Source organism: Cryphonectria parasitica (genome assembly GCF_011745365.1).
Source record: "Cryphonectria parasitica EP155 unplaced genomic scaffold M406scaffold_3, whole genome shotgun sequence".
NCBI classification, from domain to species: Eukaryota; Fungi; Ascomycota; class Sordariomycetes; order Diaporthales; family Cryphonectriaceae; genus Cryphonectria; species Cryphonectria parasitica.
Window position 1 is genome coordinate 1,513,456 of NW_024468911.1, and position 20,682 is coordinate 1,534,137.

Sequence of the window (20,682 nt, forward strand, 5' to 3'; positions counted from 1 at the left end):
GATCAAGTTTGGAACCTCTGCAAGGCGTCTGAGCCCCGGGTCGACCTACATGGCTATACCACACCCAATTAGCAGTCGCCTATCCAGGACACGATATCACAGTCGCAGTTCGGGGTTTTCAGCCTCTCGACGCATGTATTCCATGCCGCACTGTGCCGTCCTTCTATTCGGTTGATTGGGAAGATGACTTGGAGGACGTTATCATGGTTGAGGGGCAGCATGGGCTTGATCTGCCGTGCGGTAGACCAGTTGTGAGAGAGGCATTATTTTTTCAACGGCAACGGAATTTATTGAGATAGAATGAAGTGAAAATAAAAGCAACACCAGCGAGCTGAATTTCTGTGTACATTTTTGGGTCTTGCGGCACCCTTTGTTATGCTCAGGCTGAAAGGCGGAGTTGCCGATGAATGATGCGGCTGTGTTTGTCTCATAATCTTGCCCGTCAGGCTTTCTTTCGGGTTGCCTTGCAGGTCTCGAGACCAAAGTTACGGCACAGCCAACTAAGTATTTCTTTCACTCACTATCACTGCACATAAGGACTTACATAGGCTGTGGTTGTTAAACGCGCGGCACCGCTGGAGTGTGTGCTGCCCATAGAGCCCGGCAAAACACCTATAAGCGCCGGTGTAACCAGACTAGGCACCGATGACGATGGTCACGACAACCTCATATTGGGTTTGGGAATTGCTAAGATGATAGAAATGTTACTTCATTGTATATTTCCAAAAATAGTAGTGTACCGAGCGATTCAGACCGAAACCCGATGACCTAGAGTGCCAGCTATCGAACGTGGACGGTAAGGTGAGGGCATGAATATTTTAGCGACCTAATCCGAGTCACGTCTGCTAATTGACCACTACAGTCAAAATGTGTTTGCTCAAGCCTCATATAGACTAAGGACGCAGACGAAATTTCCCCCAATAATATAATTGAAAGCCTACTTTTCAAACATCACTCTCTTCTCGTGCGGTAGAGGCTGATAAATCCCTCCCTCCCTCTCCTCGGAGTTGTGTTGATATCAGCTTGGTGTAAATTTAAGCCACAACCGAACGATCCGTGAGGTGAGATCTTAGGACATCCAGTATCATCCTTGCGACCAGAGCGCAGGTCCTCTCGCGGAGGGCCCCCTAGTGCTAGCTCGAAACCCGCCACTCTGGCACCCGAGTCGCTCCCCCCGGCGCAGTGCTGAAGAAAAACATTGAAAGGTGCGCAAAAAGGCTGTGTGTTGGTCGACACCAATCGGAAACAGCTCCACATGCATCGTCGCTCCACTTAGCCCAGGAAGCTTTCCTACCATAGTATGTCCACAGTCATACGCCAAGACAAGTAGATTTGTTTGGCCATGTTCAGGGTATGAACATGCCAATTCTTAATTCTCAACAACAGATAGATAAGCTTGTGCCAAATCCCTTGCTTCAGGCAATTTCCGCATGCCGGCGCGGTTCGGGAATACCTGTAAACGAACAGCTCGTCTGGAAAGCTACGAGCATTCTGGGCCATTGCTACCTACTTTTTAAGTATGCATATGTCTCGGCATATGTTTACGCATACATGTCTTATTTTTCAGTGCATGTTTATATCATTATTACCAACTGCTACATAATAGTACAGTGCTCAGGCTGGGCCCCACAAATGCGGATGATGGGAGAGATCTCGCGCACGAGCAGTGGGGCATTATCACGGGCAGTAATATACTATGGTCTGTCCTCGAACGAGACTTGCAACTTGGCTGCGGGTCTGGCTGCGCCTGGGCTAACTTAGCTTCTCCATTAGAGACGAACTGATCGGAGCTGGGCTCATGGCTGGCTTGGAAATCTGCTTGCAGTCGTTCTCCTGAGGGCACTGATTCATTCGGGGCTAGCTAGATTTTCGACGCTCGGCCTGGCCCCTAGCTTTCATAGGATGACGAGAGCCATACGCGAGTAAACTGGGGGGTTCCTTGAGGGCTTACAATTCCCTTTGTTCCTTTGCGCTGGTACCAGTTAAGTAGCTTAAACCCCCACTGCTTTGCATGATTTACAGATTTCATTCCCCCACGAGCCTTGAGGAAAATGGAAGCGAGGGTTGTCCTCTTGTCGTTACTCCCAAGGTCAAAGCGTAACTTATGCATTGGCACCACTAAGTATGCCAATACTGTAGGTTCAACGCGACCCAGGGTATCATTGAACCCAGTTCTGGTCCCTGTTTGATCTGTCATAAGTTTGTTCTCATACCCAGATCTCACAGATCTTGTCACATTCTGCCTCGGTTCGGTTCTCCTTGGTACGACATCGTCGTCGTCAGCGTCGTCGTCGTCGTCGACAGATCCGCCTCTGGCTGCATCCAACGACCCGGACTCCAGATTGGCTGAACTATTCCGGTCTTGCAGTGGCTAGTCGGATTGCTTCAGGATTCCCAGCACACATGTGCAACAGGTCGAGGTGGGATCGTCAACATCTGACAAGATGGCCTCAGACGCGGATATCTCCTATGGCACTGGGACGGTCTCCCCCCTGCCCCCACCAGTGAAGAGAGATGTTGTCGCCATGGGCATACTCGGGCTGTTCTCCTTGCTGTCCTGTGCTGTCCTGTTTGTGCACATTTCCTACCGAGGCTTCACATCGCCAGAGAGCAAGAAGCAGGAGACACCGGTCGGCCTCGGCGCCGAAGACGCAAAAACATTCGACAAGTGGACACTTGGGGCAAATCGACAACAACAACAGCAGCAACAACAACAACATGAAGAACAACAGAACACCTCAGATATGACAAAAGTCTTCTCGCAGAACCCTCAAAGCCGAGATAGCAAGGCTGCGGCGCGCCCGGGGTACAACTCGTTCCTCACCCTGATTCACCACCTCCTAGTGGCCGACATGTTTCAGGCCATGTCGTTCGTCCTCAGCCTGCACTGGTGGCGCTACGACGGGATATTTGTGCCATCGACGGCCTGTGCGGCGCAGGGGTTCTTCATCAACCTCGGGAGCCTCTCGAGCAGCGCCCTGCTGGTCGCCATGTCGTTCAATACTCTGCTCACGAGCGTCTGGGGGTATAAGTTAACCTGGCGTGCGGTCTGGTTCATCACGGCCAGCAGTTGGGTCTTTGCATTCGGCGTGTCCTTTGTTAACCTTGGAGTCGCGCGAAGCTTCTCGGCTCGGAAGGAGTGGTACTATGCCAGGTCCAAGTCGTTATGCTGGGTGAACTGGAAATATGCGTCAAAATATGGCATTTGGCTTCAGAATTTCTGGATCACCCTGTCTATCGGGGTTACTATCATCTGCTACCTGTGGATCTTTGTTTCATGGGTGTGTCATAAACGGTTAATTAGGCGAGGGCGGTGGTTGAGGAGCGAAAGTGAGCCGCGGGGCTTATCTTCTTCTGGCCTGCACTCGGCATTCCTGGTCTATCCCGTCATTTTTATCATCTGCGCTGGTCCCATTCTGCTCGTTGGCCTTGTTGCCGCAGGCGGTACTGAGATTACTAACACGTACCTATCGTTCGTGTCGATCCTCTCGTCGGTGACGGGGCTGCTGGATGCGATCCTCTGGTCCACGACCATCCTGTTCAGCTCGAACCAAGAGCTCGAGGAAGTTGGTCTTGGCAAATACAACTTCGTCCGGACTCCGGAAAGAGACTACGGAAATATAGTCTGGGTCGAAGGGGCGACGAGGCGAGGGCAAAGCAGGGACGGGAATATAGAAGGGCCGTGCGGGCAGAGATGGTGGAAGCTTAACGGTGGCGAGGGTGGCTCGTCGGGCAGCAACCGGGGGGACAACAACCGCCATAGGGAGGAGGGCATCCATCTGGACACGATTACAACAGTTACAGTGGATTATGTGCGGCCAGGGTGAGTCTTTTGCCCAGGAAGAGGCATTGGTCTAGGAAGATCACGAAAGTCCTAGGTCAGTCGACGAAAGAGACTCCTAATATATATTTATCTTGGCACAGAACGAGACCTTCGTATTCTTATACAGGAAACATAATACTCCCCATCTCCTCTTATCTAAAAAAAAAAAAAAATGGTTCGAGAGTGATCTCATTATGATGTCGTGAACAAGGGCAAAAAAATCTAAAACCTCTTCTAGTGCACGGGCATGGCCCAAGATGTTATCAAACCTAAAAGAAAGGAAAAGTAAGGAAAAAGAACAAACAGGGCTCATGAAATGAGACGTCCTTTAAGCATGGAGAAGACCTCGGGAGGTGGTTACTTCATCTAGGACATGTTACCTGCAAGGCAGGACGCTTCTAATGGCGGTACAAAATAGATATGCATGAGCCGCCTTTTTACGATTCGGTCGGGTCGCATCTCTGGACCTACTCTTTCCTAAAACCATACACACGAATCATGCCTGGAAATAAACAAGAGAGTATATTCTGCTGCGAGGCCCAGCCCGGCATATCAAGGCTATATCAGAATGATTTCTCAATCTTCAATCCCATGGTTCGCAGCATAACCGCCACGAAGCACAAGCGAGGCAGGACGGTGGAAGAAGTATTTGTCCCGCGTGGTTCCACATTGACCCCAGTCTCTGGCCACTGACCGAGTTCATAGGTGACAACGGACTCGTCGAACCTACAGCCAGCTGGCAAGGACTGGAGGAGAGTCAAGGAGCGGCTTGATAGTGATAGTCGCTACAAGCTCGTGTTCATCATTCGACACGGCGCGGCAGAGCATAACCAGCGACAGGATGCTTGGGATCGCCGCCTCTACGATGTGAGCCACCATTCCCAAAAAAAAAAAAAGCCAATTGCATACCTCGTCTCATGATGAGGATGGCATGGCGCTGAGACAGAGAGAGGCAGAGATACTCGTCCAAGAACTGGGACGCAGCAAACAAGGACTTGTCGACACAGGGCAAGGTGCAAGCTCAAGATGCAGCGATCCGGCTGATGCAGCACACAGGCGGCCTGACACCACAAAGCTTCTACACCGGCCCGCATTTACGATGCATAACCCAAACCACCATCATGGCAAAGATACTCTCTGGTAGAGCCCACCCGCACGTCGCGATCATGGATGAGATGAGGGAGTGGATGGGCTTTGGCCATGACGAGGTGACGGACTGCCGGGGCACAAAGAGCCAGATCAGCCACCGCGTTCGAGACCGGGGCGCCATTGCTATATTCGGAGGTGACGACTTCCCTGAGCAAGACGAGATGTTTGAGGAGCGGGTACGGTCTGGCGAATCGGTCGAGGAGCTTTGGATCGACGTTGACCGACGCTGGCTGAGGGCCCTGGAGTTCATCTGGCAGGTGGACGACCACAACGTCATCTGTATCTGCTCCAACAATAGGTCGCTGCAGTCACTCCTTCGTCTTGTTGGGTTTCCCTGCAGCGTGGAAACTCTCGAGGATGAATTTGGCATTCTCAATCTACAGAACTCAGCCATCATTCCTCTTCTTATCAAGAGGACGCCGACAGAGGAAGGGCTTGAGGACTGGAACGACGCATGCACTTACTGGGAGGATATAGAGAAGCCCATCATCATTGCACAGCGGGAGAGAGACTATGCGGAGGGTGAGCAGTTGGCCCGGAACATGTCCAATGATGATGCCAACCGGTTCATACTGGAGTTGGGCCCTAGGGAGCGAGAGGAATTCAGATTGCATCGACTCGGATGGGAGGGCTCACAGGCTTGCAAAATATACGATAAACTAGCTTCAGACAGATAGAGCTGATAGACCAATGGGGATTTACAGAATTGAAGTGTTCGTGCAATGCCCCTATGGCTCCTTTCACGAGACTTGGTTCGTGCAACACATGCATCACTAGGCAGTCGGTACGTCAGTACATACTTCCTACACAGAACAAACTCTTTCTCTACAAGCATGTCCGCAAGGCTCCTCAGGGAGTGACAAAAGATATGGGATCCGGACAGAAGAATGAAGCCTTTGGACCTTGAAGTCAATGAAAGGCCGTTGAATTGATGTCCATGATCACGTGCAATACCAGGAGGAATCAGCGGCTGGGGCCACTGCCTAGCATTAGGACTAAGCCCGTTGAGCAATAGGTAGAAGACTGACTCGTCGCTGACCACTGACCTTTGGCAGCAGTGCTGAGGGTGCAACAGGATGATTTCATTTCATCATTTTTCAAAGCATTTCACGTAGCATCTCAAAAGTCTACGAAGCAAGTACTTTTTTTGTATAACCATAAATGTAACTTTTGCTCTCTCGAAAAAAAAGCCAAGGCTTTCTCTCTGTCTACCAACTTTGGACATCAAAGTCTGAAATGGGTTGAGCTTGCTCGGTGTCGATATCTTTTGCACAAGTAGATAGACTTTAAGATTTCGATCTCGCATCGGCTCTGGTAGTCGGGAGCCGCCGTCCTCGCCCGGGGGGGGGGGGGGTTAAAAAGGCAGGGGTCCTGTAATATCAACATTTCTCTTCATCTTCTTGTCTCACTGCAAGGCGGCATCCTTGGACGTCTCGTTCGTCTGGTCCCTTGGGTGCCAATACATCAATCATCATGTCAAGCAAAGTTTAGCCCGCATCCCGCATCGACGGCACGCTGCAGTGGAGATGGGCAATATGAGAAGGAGCACCCCCCTGGCGTAGCGCGGAATTCGTGTCGTTGGTGGGTGTAACCGTCTATCCGAAGCCCTCCGGAAAGAGGAAGAGAGAGGGTGCAATGGTCATGAATCCGTAACCCCTGAAGAAGCGAGAGGAAGGAAGAGGGTTGCCGCACGTGGAGGGTGACTAGGCATATTTGCTGACATGTATGCATGGAAGCTATATGGCGCCGTTCAACTTACTTCTGGGTGTTTGGGGGCCAAACAGGGGGGGGGGAGGGAGGGAGGACAAACGCCGGTGCAGGGCGGAGACAATGGGGCATTTCTTCCACTCCTCTGTCGCTAGCCACCACGGTCGTATCACCCTCAAGCCAAGGACGGCCGAAATTCCGCCCGTCGAGGGTTAAAAACTCAAATACGAGAAGGAGAAAGAGAGGGAAGGAAAGAAAAACCACCAAAAACCGAAAACTTAAAACCAATTGATGCTGCCGTGAATCGTTCAGAACATCTAGGGAGCAAAACTGTTGTGACACATGACATAGCTTGTGGTACCACGTACAAACCAAGGGATGGATGGCACTCCTTATGGCGTTCCGCGCGCTGGCGGGAGGAAGTGAAGAAAAAGGTCATGGTGGCCGAGGTGCATCCGGGTGGCTTCGTTGCCGATGCAGTGCACCGCAAGGTCACCCGTTCTCATTCGTCGGGTGTTTTATTCAAGGGCTCACGGGCCCCAGGCTGAAGCGTCACCACGGGCACTTGCTGTGAGCTGAAGGATTCGAGCAGGCATGGTTCCTACCATCCAACCCAACCCCCCCCCCCCCTTCTCCTTCTATGGGACCAACGAGGTTGTTGTGGTTGGCTGTGGGTGGGATACGACAGGCACATACTGTACTATGATACATGCAGCTAGGTTTGAACAACATCAGGGGGGCCAAAAGCGCACGCATGCCGTCTGGTTCTGGGGTCCTGTCTCCCTTTTTCCTTGGGTTTAAGATGGGGTTTTTGTTGACGGTGGTCGGCTGCTGTTGTCCCTATGTAAGTCGGCCCCAGTTTCTATCCAGCTGTGACTCTGCCCAATGATGGAGAAGAAGAGAAGGGCAATAAAGGAAGAAAGGTGTTGTTGTTGTGTACACTGCCAGAGGACATGAGACTTTCCGAATTTAGGACACCTCATTTCAGGGCCTGGTGGCTTGATTGTGGTTTTGTGGTCTTAGCGAAATCCTTCCGGGGTTACTGGCTCGGCTTTTCTCTTCTGATGTCCTCGTCCTCCCTTTGTTGGAGAGTCTCTCTCCTCTCTCTCTCTCTCCCTCCCTATCTGTGCAGCACCATCGTTACTACCTCGCAGGAACGGACAGTTTTGGGCCGATGTGCACCATTACCTTTTTGACTTCTTACCTTTTCGCCGCCGAAGGATTTGGTGTGGGTGGTGTCTGTGCAGTTTCAGGCCGAAGGCCATACGAGGAGGGGAAGAGAAGGGATGAGGAAGGCTCTTCGTTTTGTGATCTGACAAGAACGGCTGTTAGCACCCTTTTTCGCCGTGACGTAGGCACTGTAAGATGCAGCATCAAGAACAAGCAGGTTCCGCGAGACGTCGGCGAGGTTTCTGCGAGGTCATGCAAACTCGCAACCAAGTTATGTACTTGGCAGTAATGATGAGCTGGACAAAACGGCCCCCACAAACCAAGCCAGCTTCCCTCGTTCAAAGGAATGAGAGTGGGTGCTACGCGTGTGCGTCAGTCTTTTCTCTCTGTGATTCCACCCGCTCTCCAGGCTGAACGGCACACCACCCATCTCCCGATGATTCTCCTGTGTGCCTGTCTCTCCCACCTGAAGTAATTCCCCTGATCCACTGTTTGCGTTGCTGTTGGTAGTTTTAGGTCGACATATGGTACCTGGTCGGCGGGTGCTGAGTGGTTCGCTACTCCACATCTACGTCGACGAAAGGACCAGCTAAGATAGATTCATTGGGTCCCCGGGTCTTGGGGGTGGGGGACACACTGGGGGCTCCTCCACCCGCGCTGTCACTCGGGCCACAAGGCGAGTTCAGCCCAGCCAGTTAGCACCACCAGTCAGCGGCAGCCGCCAGCGAGCGCCCCAGGGAAACCAGGGTCTTTTGTTCTTCTCTCCCCCTCCTTCCCCCCTGCACACACATACCATTGATTTACCACTACGAGTCTGCCTCTCCAAGTTGCTCACTCTCGCTCTTTGCTCAGCTCATTTCAGCTCACTGATAGAGAGCTCGAGCCCTGGTCCATGATGTACTTTTCTCCTTTTTATCTTTCGTCTCTCTCTCTCTCTCTCTTTCTAGAGACCCCAAAAAATTAGACTCGAGGTCTCAGCCAAGAAATAGAAGTAAAGGAAAGAAATTGAGTAAATTCGTAGACAAGGACGAGGGTTTGCAGCATTCCATCTCGCAGTATCGCACCGCGGGTGGGACCGCTTACCTATCACGAAATAGGTAGCGCTCCCCGGTGGTGCCTCAGCCTACTTGGCCCCAGTCTGCAGCTTGTCGGTCAATATCCCCAATCCCCCCCAACCCAACGACCAAAACCAACAGCAGCAATGGGCTGGAAGGGACAGGGAGAGAGAAAAAGAAGAGCATGAATTGGATTTTTTCTCTTTTCTCCCTTCCTCCTCTTCCTCTCTTTCTCGCAGTGGCCCTTACATAGCATCCAATCCTAGCCCTCCTCATCTTCGTCCTCGTGGCACCCCGGCGCCCTTGTGCCTTCCCTTTCTTATTTTCTTCAGATCCCTTTCTGACGACGAGGGCGCTCGCACCACTCTTGCCTGCTACCCTGGCAGTCCAGAAAGTAGCGGGCCCATCTCTTCTTCGTCCTTCTCTTCTTGCCCGCCTCCGCTGCTTTTGGCCCCCCACCCCCCCAAACTATCTTTCATCATACCTACATACACAATTAAGAGGCTATACGACCATCTGCTCGCCTCACCTACGCCATCAACAAACACTCTCCACGACCCTCCACGACCTACCAACCGACCTTTTTCTAACCGCGCATCCGAGCCTCCACTCTCCTGCCCCAGCTCCCAGAGACCTATCTCAACCATATGGGCCAGCCTCTCCCGCACACACCTGGTCCAGTGCTGCCACCTGCTGAGGAGAACAGTGCCAACCAGTGATTCCAGGGCCGGCTTGGCCTCGACCACTATTGGTATGTGATAGTTCCTCAATCCGGTCTGTGTTCACATGAGAAGAATCACTACTTCGAGCACTTTGAAGCCATTCGATACTACAATATAGCAGTATAGGGTCGAAATGATCGCCAGGAAACTGACTCGCAATAGTGAATCCAATAGCTCCTACAGCTAGTGCGACGGGCACACCCAGAGCAGATCGACTAAAAAAGAGTTATTCATCCTCGGACCGGCGTCAGATCCGTTGGAATAACCGCGATCGCCGTGCAATACGCAGTCAGCAAACCCCTCCGGCGGCAATCATGGGGTGCCTCTCGTGGGGGAGGAAGAAGAGCAGCCTGCCGGAGCCGCAGAGAATTATTGAGACACCACGGCTGGTGGAGGTGGTGCCCGAGAGGAGACAGACGATCAGGGCGACGACCGAGTTCAAATGGCCCGCCCGCATCAGCGACGTGGCGCCCACGTCGAGCGTGACCCAGCTGCACCAGCAGATCCAACCCGTGCCGGAGAAGGAGGTGCTCGTGAGCACGCCCACGAGCTTCCTCAGCCCGCGCACGCCGTCACCACTCCACATGATGCATCACAACCACCACCAACCAGACTATCACATTTCGCCACAGGTGTATAGCTGTCAGCAGTGTCGACAGGATGGGCAGATTGAGCAGTTCGAACAGCAACTACAGCAACAAAAACAACAAAAAGCACGACAGCGACAATATCAACAGCCAGTACCACAGAAAAAGCAGAAATATCCGACGGGATCTCAGCAGGAGCCGGCCGAACTGCCACCGAACGATCTCTCAGAGCTCTACCCCCTGCCGCAGGAATTGCCTGCAGGAACACCGCCCCTCATCTTCCCTCAAGAGTTGGAAGGGACCTTGGGCACACCGATATCCAAGACGGCACCGAGGACGATACCGAGGAGCCGCTTTTCATATCAGACATGACCCCTTCATATTCGGGCACCGTTGTGTCTGGCGTACACTGAATGCTGATGATGACTTTCATGCATGTATCGTATATATAGCCTGGAGGGAGGGTTGTTATTTTTTTTTTTTAATTTTTTTTCTTATCATGTGTATAGCAGCATAGCATGGTGGCGTGGGAGTTTCTACGTATAGCTTGTTTGATACCTCTATTCCGATCTTCTGGAATACATAACTTCACTATGTCTTGAATTCTTGCTGCAATGGTTCACTCAGGAGGTGAGATGAGGGGAGAGGAACATCCGCGTGATATGCTGGCCGAGGCATCCGCTGTATTTGCACCCCTGCTCCTGCAGCAGCAGCTTTGACCCATGCTTGTTCTGATATAGGCATAGATCATTTCTCCTTCACACAAAGAATATTAGTTCAGAGGACCCGGCCTGTCATGCACGCAAAGATCCCACGGCCTGTTCCTTCGTCCCATGAGAGGCCCGCGGGCGGGCCCCGGCCACCTGGGCGGGCCACTGCGGCAGGACGCTGTATGTATGAGTATACATTTACCCCTCAGAAATCCCCATCAGAGTCCAGGCCACGCCAGGCCAGAAACTCAAATCATGATCTTGACGGCTCGCTGCCGAACGGAGCCATCTCCACCATTCTCGAAAAATATGTCCTGCCATAGCAGGTGGGTGGGTGTGATGTCTGGGATCGACTCGGCTCCACAGGGAGGGACGAAGGGGAATTCCTCCGAGGAGCTCCCTGTGCCTGGGACTGACTTGTTTGTGTGACTGGAGCATCAGTGGAGAGAAAGGTTTCTGCAGTATGAGTATGAGCAAGGTTCAACGGCAGTATAGGACAGCAGATCACTTGATTACACAGGAATTTGTCCTCGCTCTGTGGTGTCTCATCAAGTTGTCAATCAATTTCGAGGAAGGTACTGAGTGCATAGTGCTGTAGTTGTAAGTAATAGCAGTACTATAGTATTATACTATAGCAAGTATTAGAGTAGGTGACAGCAGTTAGCTCTTGGAGCCTGGCACCCCCCCCCCCCGCCCGGGGCCAAGGTGAACCTCTCCACGTTTTTTTCAAGGATACTGGTGGCCCGGTTCAGGGCCCGGTCTACAGGGACCTACCCCACTACCTACCTTCCCAGGGCACGCGGATCTCGAAACGAAACCTTGAACCGCTGCGGCGCCAAAATTTCGAACAAGCTTTCTCCGTTCGCGAACCAGACCTTTTTTATTTGTCGAAGAATCCTCCAGAGCTGACAGGATCGTCTCACTGAGAAAAAGGGCCCCAGGTGGACAAGCCTCCCTTCCCTCTCCCCTCTACCAACTTGATCTCCGGTCTTCGATCCTTTCTTGCGTTCATCAGCCATAGCCCCACGAAACAGAACGTCAACCGAAGAGAGAGAAGATGAACGTCGACCCTACGCTCATCGACCCAGCCCTCGCGGCGCCCTCAGTCCAGACCATGAACGGCAGCACCAGCGATGAGGACGATCCAATTGTCGGCACCTTCAACATCCTCCTCGGCCCTCCACTCGCCGCCAACCGCCGCGTCCTGATCCTTGAGCACCCCAACAAGACAGACGGCAAGAAGCCCGCCCGCGCCCCCATGGAGCTGCGCGTCAAGCCCACCACGGGCATGGTCGAGCTCGACTTCCCCGTCGACTACAACACCGCCTACGACCGCACCAAGGGTCTGAACTGGGGCACCAACCTGCACAAGAGCACCGAGGCCAAGAAGGGCGGGAGCCACGGCCTGGCGGGCGGTTTCGGCGTGGGTGCACCGCCGCCCCGGGTAAGGGCAGGCGGCGCGGCGGGAGGGCGCGGTGACGAGATCTTGGATATGGGCATGGACTGGGGCGAGGCACTGCGGAGGGACTTTGTGCTGCGGACGCAGACGCTGGGCGGACAGACGCCTGATGTGAGCGCCGAGAGCAAGTACATGGTTGGTGTCTTTGCCGGAAGTATGTTTCTCCCCCTCCCTATTGCTTCTCCTTGTTTGTTCTTCTTTTGGTCCTCTGTTCAAAACCCTTCTGAGGAACGCTAATTTGACCTCTTTCTTCTCTTTCCAGGTAATCTTCACCTCACACCTGCGTCATCCCTCGTCCACCTCCGTCCACAGCTTCACCACATTGATGCGACGACCGAGCAGGAGCGCCTAGCCCGCGGTGCCGGGGCAGCAGGCGCAGCGGGCGCGACCAAAGAGGCCGCCCGCGCGATCCACATGACCATCAAACAGACCAAGGACGGCGACGAGGAGATCATGCAGGAGACGATGGCGGACCGGCTCAGGAAGGTGCAGACCGAATCCTGGCGGCGCATGCGCTATGTGCACGAGGAGGCCATGGACAGCTGGGCCGTGAGCGAGGAGACCCTGTACCTGCAGGCTCCGTCCCAGGGCAAGGCCGCGGGGAAGCAGCCCGAGAACGGCGAGGGCGAGGCCACAGCGGTGAACGCGCACGGGCTCGCGGAGCTGGCTGAGCAGGTCGCCGCGCTGAGGACGGGGATGGACGAGGACGGCATGCTGGAGACGACGAGCGGCATCGTCAAGGAGAGGCCGGCCAAGGTCGAGATCTCAGATGACGAGCCGTCTGCCCCATCGTCTGCCGCTCATGCAAAGGGCAAGGGCAAGGCCGCCGATACGACCAGCAGCAGCAGCACCACCAGGCCGGCTGCGCGCGCGAAGGCGACAACCACAGCGCGAAGGGGTAAGAGAGCATCCACCACAACCAACGATGCCGCCAAGGCGGGGCCTTCGACGAGCGCTACGAAGAACGATTCATGATGTGTAGAAAAGAAGTGTGCTGATTTTGAAGCCGGCGTTTCTGGTATTTAGGGTAGTGATGGGATCCTTGCCCGGTTGCATGGGAGGAAACAAATGAAAGAAAAGGCATCTTTCGGGGACAGGTGCATAGAATCGGCGTTCGGGTCTTCTAGGATAGGTAGGTTTTTTTTTTGGGGGGGGGGGGGTTATTAAAAAAAAAAAGCCAAGTTACAGATACCCATCACGTAAGGGAGGAAAGGGGGAAAAAAACGGGCATGGAAAAGAGGCATAGAGAAGAAACATACAGCAATAAAAATAAAAAGTGAACTTTCTCTCGAATATCTATCCTCATCGTCTATAATGACGATCCAGTTTTGCTAATAGTGCTTCTCCATATGAGCACAATTTCCCAAATCCCGCTTCTCGCTATTCTACATGGGTATGTAAGTACTCGGTCCAAGCCTGCTGCTGCCTCTGGTCCTTTGGTAAGTAGACATAACCGCACCAGACTTGAGCATAGCTCATCCCCAAATGCCATCCAATCCTGATGCTACTGCATGAATTCCCAACCGCGCGACCATGCCGCTGTTTTACAATCCCGCCAAGAACGGGGCTCGTAACCCTTCGCCATCGTCTGCAATCCCCATTGCATTGTCCGCACTAAACAGCCATCAGTGCAGCGTTCACCCTCGCTTCTGGAGCTGTCAATCCATGTGGTCCTCGTCATCTTCCAGAATCACGCAAATCGGTCTGTTACTGAGCTATCCCATGTTGAAAACGCCAAGTAAATATCGTTTCGTACCTGTTAGTACAAACTATAGATGGTCTACCCGAGGAGTGACACGTCGAGGCCGATGGCCTGCATGAACAGGTTGACATTAGCAAGGCGCTGTACTGCAAGGTCTTGCGGCAGAGTTTTGGCAACTTCAACAGTTCCGAGCACACGATCCTTGACGGCGACGACAAGGCGCTGCTGCTGCTCCGCATTGGCACCGATACCAAGGGCTGCTAGGAGCTGCCACACGTAGCCATCCTCGCCTGATGCGGGTGTGCCAGGGAAGACGTGTGGAAGTGTTGGCTCCAGCTGGTTGAAGAAGTTTGAATAGTTGCGCTCCCTACGTTGAATCTGTCAGTAAGTCACGCGTCAATCGAGGAGAAGTCTTTGAGTACTTACCATGCACCACCGTCCTGGGTCCGGATAGCATCTCGACCGCCAGCCGTCTGGATCATGATCTCTGCACGACTGAGGATCATGGTCAAGAAGCTCACGCCGACGCGGGTTCTGGCGACGAGGTCCACGTTGACTTCGGAGCAGAAGAGACCCAGTATCCCAGTGATCATGTCGAGACCTAGTTCTCCCATAAAGACAAACAGTGTGTTGCACACGGCGACGCTGAATAGCTCAATGTCCTCGCGGAGCTTAGCGTCGAGGTTAATGTGCCCGTCAGTGACTGAACCGCGTCGAACAACATCAAACTTGTCGAGATTCACAATGATGATCGTAAGAATCGTAGTGCGCTGCTCGAGGTTGACGTGTCGGAAGACGCGTGTCAAAGCCTTCTTGCCCTTGGCAGTCTCTAACATCGCAATGAAAGGATGAATGGAAGCTCCGGCGGGAACGGGCTCGTGAATCTTGAGCTCACGCCAAAGCTTCTCGTTGAGTTTCTGGCTCGTCTCCTGCCAAGCAACATGTTGCTCAATCAGCTCCGTGTTGCCCTCGTCAGCCACAGGTGGCGGCATCAAGCGCTCGTGATCCTCCAGCTTCATCAGTGTGTTGTAGACCTTCTCAACATCAGCGAGCACTGCCTTCTTGTTAAAGCCAGAGCCAGGGCTGTGCGTCTTATGCGGGGTAGGCTGACGGTTGGCATCACCGCTGCTCTCGGTCCGCTTGATGTTTAAAAGCGGCTTTGGAGTCTTTGCGTTGCTGAAAGAGATCTTTCCGAGACTACCCTCAATCACAAGCTGGGAGTTCTTGGGCTTGTTCTTGGCTGCCTCTACGGCTCGCTGGACCTGCTGCTCCATGCGCTGCATGTGGTTCTCAGGGCCATTACGGTGACGACGGTTACCACCTTGTCGATTGCCGGTCTGGTATAAGTAGGTCTGCGCGAAATTATTCAGCGGTTGGCTGGGGTTCTGGCGCTGACCACCGCGAATCTGATTATGGACCTGGTAGTAGAAATCTTCTGCGAGAGCCTCGTCGGTGCCGTGATCAGCCGGGTTGCCTGTCGCCGCGACAAGCTGTTGGAGCTGGATTCGGGTGATGAAGTTCTTGTCATGGGGCGTCATGATGCCGTTATCACGAGACAAAAGGAAGATCTTGTGATTGCGCTTGGCCCTTCGTGCCTCCTGCTCAAGATAAGCAGCCTTCTCGGTATCAGAGAGCTGAGCCAATTGTGCCGGGTGGGTAATGATGGGTTGGTGGCCCAGGGACGCCTGAGACTGATGATTAGGATGCGTCGGGTACCCTTGAGGGCCTATGCGAGCGGCGTCGCCAGACATGCGGTTGGGATTCTGCAGGATCTGCGTGGGTTGAATCTGCTGAGGAGCTTGCTGGTGCTGCTGGAGCATGGGACTCGGGACGTTTGGCATGGGCGGCTGAGCCTGCTGAGAGTTGGACTGAGGCCGCTGGAGTATCTGCACTGGATGGCCCGGGCTAGGGTACTGAGGTGCCTGGTCAGGCTGCTGCTGGTGGTCCGTGACATGGGCGTGATGCTGCTCGATACGATTCGGATGGGCGTAGAAATCATTTTGCTCGAAGCCTCCCTGAGCTGGATGTTGCATCTGAGGTTGTTGCTGCATAGGCTGCTGCGGAGGGGCCTGCGCAGCAGCATGTCTCTTTGCCTGTGCCTCCGCCCTCATCGCCGCCTCGACCTCTTCCAAGCTCATAACCTTGCGACCAGCATTTGGAGCGGGGGCCGGAGCGGCCTGGGCAGAAGCGGGCGAGGGCTGCGTGGGAGCTACACCCCACAGAGTAGGGTCGACCTGTAGATCCATGCTGGAATTCTGCGCCTCATATTTCTCGTATCCCGTTCGCACAGGTCTGTAAGCTGGCTGGGCATATCCGTAGGATGCCATAGGCTGGGTCTGAGCTGGGGCTGCGGGGACGGCCCTTGGAGCGGGTTGGTTGCGACTGTACAGAAGGTGCTCCTCGTCGATGGCACCAGAGACCTGAGCAGTTCGGCCGAAGAAGTCGAAGTCTTTGCCGACAGCACCGCCGCTTGGACCGGCATCGCCGCCAAAGGTGTCATCGTTGAGCTCGTCACCAGCTTCCTCGAGCTGATCACCTAGGCCATCGTATGTGTCTTCGAAGTCGACAGTGTCTCCACCAGTTTCCTGTTGACCGAGACCAGCGAAAGGATCGTTGCCCTGGGAGAACCCAGGCGCGGCCCTGTTGTGGCCCGACGTGTCGAAGCCGAAGAAAGACATTCTGAGAAGCTTGGATCTTGCGTTCGAGATCTGTGGAGTATGACGAATCGGACACTGCTCGGACACCGGTTAGTAGTGGCTAAGACACCAAGCGTTGTCAAAGTGAGCAAGTCGTGATGCTGAGAAACGAGTGAACGAGGTCCGATGCGCGCGCGTCACCCGACACAAAGTCTCCTGAAAAGCTTGCAGGGATCGCTTCAAGTAGACAAGAGGAATGCTCGCTGGACGCGGCAAAACCTCAAGCCAAGTCACGGTCTTTCGAGTAGAAGGTTCTGAGCGAAAAACGTGGCTGGGTCGATCTTGGTCGAAGTTGCGCAAACGTCAACGATGGGCCAGAAAACAGCAGCCTAGGTTAGGTGCGGTGCGGTCGGAGGTGGGTCACACTCTTGGGGAGGGGCCCAAGCTTGGTGGCCAATAGAGGAGGGGTACACGACTAAGGGTTGGAGGCCAAGTCCCTGACGCTTTGCTTAACCCGCATTTTACACCTGAGGGACAAAGTCCAGCGCGCCAACGACCAACTTGCGAGCTAGCGTGAAAATAATATATTTGCTAACTATTCAGGACGTACGTACGTACGAGGAAGCAAGAAAATTGCAATGGTTATACTATTCTGATACCGACCCAACCTTTGGACGACAACGGTGGTATAGAATGTTGTTTTCGGTTCTTGCATACGTTCAAGCACCAATAATCGTAATTTCTTCGTAAGAGAACGTTCCGTAACTCCTTTCTACCTGTTAGCTGATCAAAACGTTGTATTGCCTCCATAACTGGGAACATACCTTGACTTTTCGCTGCGCGTTGGTAAGATTTGTTGACAAAAGAATGTCAATCAGCTCTTGCTTTCCTCCTTGGACATCTCGGACATACTGCAGATCGAACATTAGATTAATAACGTTGAATCAGTGCTGAGCATGAAGATCGACGAACCTCCTCGGTCGATTCCTCAACGAAGAGGCGGATGGTGAGCACAGGGTATGTCTGTCCGAGTCGGTGTACCCTTGCGAAGGCTTCCTCCTCAATTGCTGGATTCCATTGGGCTCCATCAGATACGCGCGGTTTGCCGCAGTAAGATTAAGTCTGCTGTAACTATATGTGCGCCGCTGTGTTCTTCATGTAGGTCATGGCATCCAGTACATACCCGACAGCTCCGTAAGAGAGAGATATTTGATGAGCAACACTGCTTGTATTCCCAATTCTGAGAAGTTCTGCAAGACCCCATCCTTTTGCTTTGGGGCCCGTTTCCCCATCAACCCGCAGACAAGCAATTCCTGCTTGCACAAGAGCTGTCGAAGCGAGATTCAAAGTTGACGTCCAGCCAGAACGAGAACACGATACTAGCCACAAATCAGCTGAGTTCGATTTGGTCAATGCGCATGAACATACTAACCTTTTCTTTGCCTGTCTGTGAAGTCTCAAGTCGTTGACAAGTGCTTTGATTTTCGTTGGAAGCATCCTGCTTGGATCTAGGTCTCCTTGACGCGTGGCGTTATCCAACAGTCGAGAATCTAGCTGAGCACTCAGCACATTATTCTTTGGAGCTTTTCATTGTACCAATTGCATCCGAAAAGCAGGGCCGACACTGACTTGAGTTCGTGCTATCGAGTGGATTCAATTGTGAAAGCTCTGTCCGCGCTGAACTGTGCCAAGAAGAAAGCGTTGGCGAGGCCGAGATCAGTTGTCCCCAAATCATTCAAGTCCAAGGTAGTCCAGTTAGATCCCCGTCATCAAGGGACTCATCCGTGACACCACAGGCATCATCAATACCTTCTGCGTCGGACCGTCTTGAAGGGAAATTTGTCGAAGTGGCATCATTGGAATCAATTGAACATCCGAGATTGCAAACCATCCTCAGGGTATTGATTTTAGATACGTCATTCGCATACCCATTCTTGACAGTCTTGGAGCTATCACGTCGTCTAGAAACCGGATTGTCGCCCGCTTCGCTAAGGCATATTTGGTCTTATCGTGGCAATCCAAAACAAGTGGAATATCTATATCCGTCCTTTAGGTAGAGAAAGTATACCGTTAAGACGTCGGTGCATTATGAATCCAAGCAACTGCTTAAGCCTCTTTACATCCTCTTCTGGGTCTCCTGATCCCCATGTGAGGCTTCTGTGATCAATATGGGGATAGAAGCGGAGAAAATGAAATAAGCTGAACAGTTCGGATAAGCGGTTCTGTATTGGCGTTGCGGTGACCATCAATCTGCGGTCTGCATTCAGGGCTTGAACGGCCTGGGCAATCGTGGTAGTGCTGCTCTTCATGGATTGTGCTGTGGAAAAGCTAGCTTTTTATACAGTTTTGGAAGCCATTATCTCGGATTATGACCTTCGTCCAGAATGACTCAGTGATGCATGAAGCCAATTGTCTTTTGACCTCTGGCACTCCATTCATTGGCTGGTGTGGAATACGTCGTGAAGATGACATCCAAGTCCGAGAAAGTACTTGATCCCCTTGCTCGATTACGCCCATGGTATAGATACCGCCTTACCAAAGGACCTAGAAGAGATGTCAGTCACACCCAGTACGTAAACATGTCTTGTCGCTAATTGATATGTGTTAAAAGGTACGAAAGACTCCTCAACAAGATACGTGGCCGCTATACCCTTCGGGATCTGTCGAGATTTTCAATAATGTTTGAATGGTTCTTTTTTGCAGAGGGAGAGACCATATTCAGAAATACGGAGTTATGAGTATCGCTTTCTCTCCAGACTACCAGCTGGTCGCAGCCGGATGTCTGGGTAAGAGCGCCTATATTTGGGATATTCAATCTGGCAACCTTGCTGAACGCCTTGAGGGCTCTGATGAGCATAATAATGCTGTTTATGATATCGCTTTCTCTCCGAGCGGCAAAGATGTTAAGATGTGGGGCCTTCGCTCGGCTCGCCACCTGCAGGATGGAAACGACCAGGCTCCCAAGGAGGGTCGGTGTCTGAAGACATTCAAGGGCCAAAGGGTAAGTGATTGTCTTCCTGGGGTATATGATAATGCTTTGACTTGAACAAACTATAGGGATACGTCCTTGGTGTTGTTCTGACCCCCGATGCCCAATGGATGTTATCCGGTTCCTCGGATCGAAGCGTGCGTTTCTGGACCCCAAGACCGGTAATACTCAGCTGGAAGTCCACGGTCATTCGTTCTTTCAGTGGCATCGAGTCCGAGACCCTAGTATTCTGCTCCCGGGTCGAGAGACTGGACCACCCATATTTGGTCGTATACCCGTATTGTATTGGGTCCTTCGTAGGGTCAAGGTGAACCAAACACCAGGTGTACGAACTTACCAGGATCTCAGCACAATGACACAGTATCGGAGGCCCTCCAGGACCGAGGCGTTCTTGATGATAATGTGAACCTTACAAATTGAAGGGAATCAGGGTACAAGTATGTTGAACCGTCTACTATATCATAAGCATTTTGAAATTGGAACTGGAAAGTTGCAGCGAGATAAGCGTGCGCTCTCTTCCTTGGTAGATAGACCAGCAGCTCAGATCAGGACCAAAGCGCGCAGAAAGCAGTGAGACCCAGGAAGTAAAGAAGAGCTAGATGAGAAAGAGAGAATACAAGACAGTGTTGTAAACAGAAAGTGTGCCGTCCAACAAGTCAAGACAAGCAGCTATGTTCAAGAGTGGTAACAATAGCGAGCTTGGTGCCCCTGGAAGCTGAAGTATTGCGAAGAGGTAGCAGGTTCATGAGTGATGTCAAGGTGGATGTTGGGGCTAGGACAAAGCTCAGGTCGTATTAGCACCTATCACTCTCACCAGGAATGGATGTGGTCAAGGCCATTTTAAAGTTTTCCCCTACCTAATTCATGTTCAGCCTCAAGGCTAGCAGACATTTTGGTATCCCTGCTAGGACGGTATAGGTTTTGGGGGGTGGAGGCTTTGGAGGGGAAATTGGCACAAAACAGCTTTGGGTGC

At 52.6% G+C, this 20,682-nt stretch overlaps 6 protein-coding genes across 6 annotated transcripts; 4 read left to right on the forward strand and 2 right to left on the reverse strand.

Annotated features, from left to right (window-relative positions):
• Positions 1-2,525: 2,525 nt before the first annotated feature.
• M406DRAFT_328175 (uncharacterized protein) lies at positions 2,526-5,879 on the forward strand (the record flags this gene model as incomplete). The annotated part of the gene is made up of 7 exons (XM_040920292.1): positions 2,526-3,823; positions 4,062-4,108; positions 4,341-4,468; positions 4,529-4,690; positions 4,780-5,494; positions 5,677-5,756; positions 5,805-5,879. The coding sequence occupies 7 exons, from the start codon at positions 2,526-2,528 to the stop codon at positions 5,877-5,879; spliced, it is 2,505 nt and encodes an 834-aa protein (XP_040778029.1).
• A 3,254-nt stretch (positions 5,880-9,133) lies between these two features.
• M406DRAFT_355458 (uncharacterized protein) lies at positions 9,134-10,990 on the forward strand. Its single transcript, XM_040923181.1, has 2 exons — positions 9,134-9,655; positions 9,789-10,990. Exon 2 carries the CDS (start codon positions 9,941-9,943, stop codon positions 10,583-10,585), a length of 645 nt encoding a protein of 214 aa, XP_040778030.1. The 5' UTR covers positions 9,134-9,655; positions 9,789-9,940; the 3' UTR covers positions 10,586-10,990.
• Positions 10,991-12,049: 1,059 nt separating this feature from the next.
• Positions 12,050-12,958, forward strand: M406DRAFT_242068 (uncharacterized protein; the record flags this gene model as incomplete). Its single annotated transcript, XM_040916161.1, has 2 exons — positions 12,050-12,536; positions 12,645-12,958. Coding segments are annotated over 2 exons (801 nt in total), but the record flags the coding sequence as incomplete, so codon positions are not given.
• Positions 12,959-14,162: 1,204 nt separating this feature from the next.
• Positions 14,163-16,762, reverse strand: M406DRAFT_254403 (uncharacterized protein; the record flags this gene model as incomplete). The annotated part of the gene is made up of 2 exons (XM_040916961.1): positions 14,163-14,451; positions 14,511-16,762. 2 exons carry the CDS (start codon positions 16,760-16,762, stop codon positions 14,163-14,165), a joined length of 2,541 nt encoding a protein of 846 aa, XP_040778032.1.
• A 1,994-nt stretch (positions 16,763-18,756) lies between these two features.
• M406DRAFT_38912 (uncharacterized protein) lies at positions 18,757-19,038 on the reverse strand (the record flags this gene model as incomplete). The annotated part of the gene is made up of 1 exon (XM_040924079.1): positions 18,757-19,038. A coding segment is annotated over one exon (282 nt), but the record flags the coding sequence as incomplete, so codon positions are not given.
• Positions 19,039-19,185: 147 nt separating this feature from the next.
• Positions 19,186-20,428, forward strand: M406DRAFT_69237 (uncharacterized protein; the record flags this gene model as incomplete). The annotated part of the gene is made up of 4 exons (XM_040925238.1): positions 19,186-19,289; positions 19,424-19,721; positions 19,778-19,850; positions 20,346-20,428. 4 exons carry the CDS (start codon positions 19,186-19,188, stop codon positions 20,426-20,428), a joined length of 558 nt encoding a protein of 185 aa, XP_040778034.1.
• Between the last annotated feature and the right edge of the window lie 254 nt (positions 20,429-20,682).

Coding starts and splice junctions, on each gene's coding strand:
- M406DRAFT_355458 (XM_040923181.1), top strand. CDS start 9,941: ATGGGGTGCCTCTCGTGGGGGAGGAAGAAGAGCAGCCTGCCGGAGCCG.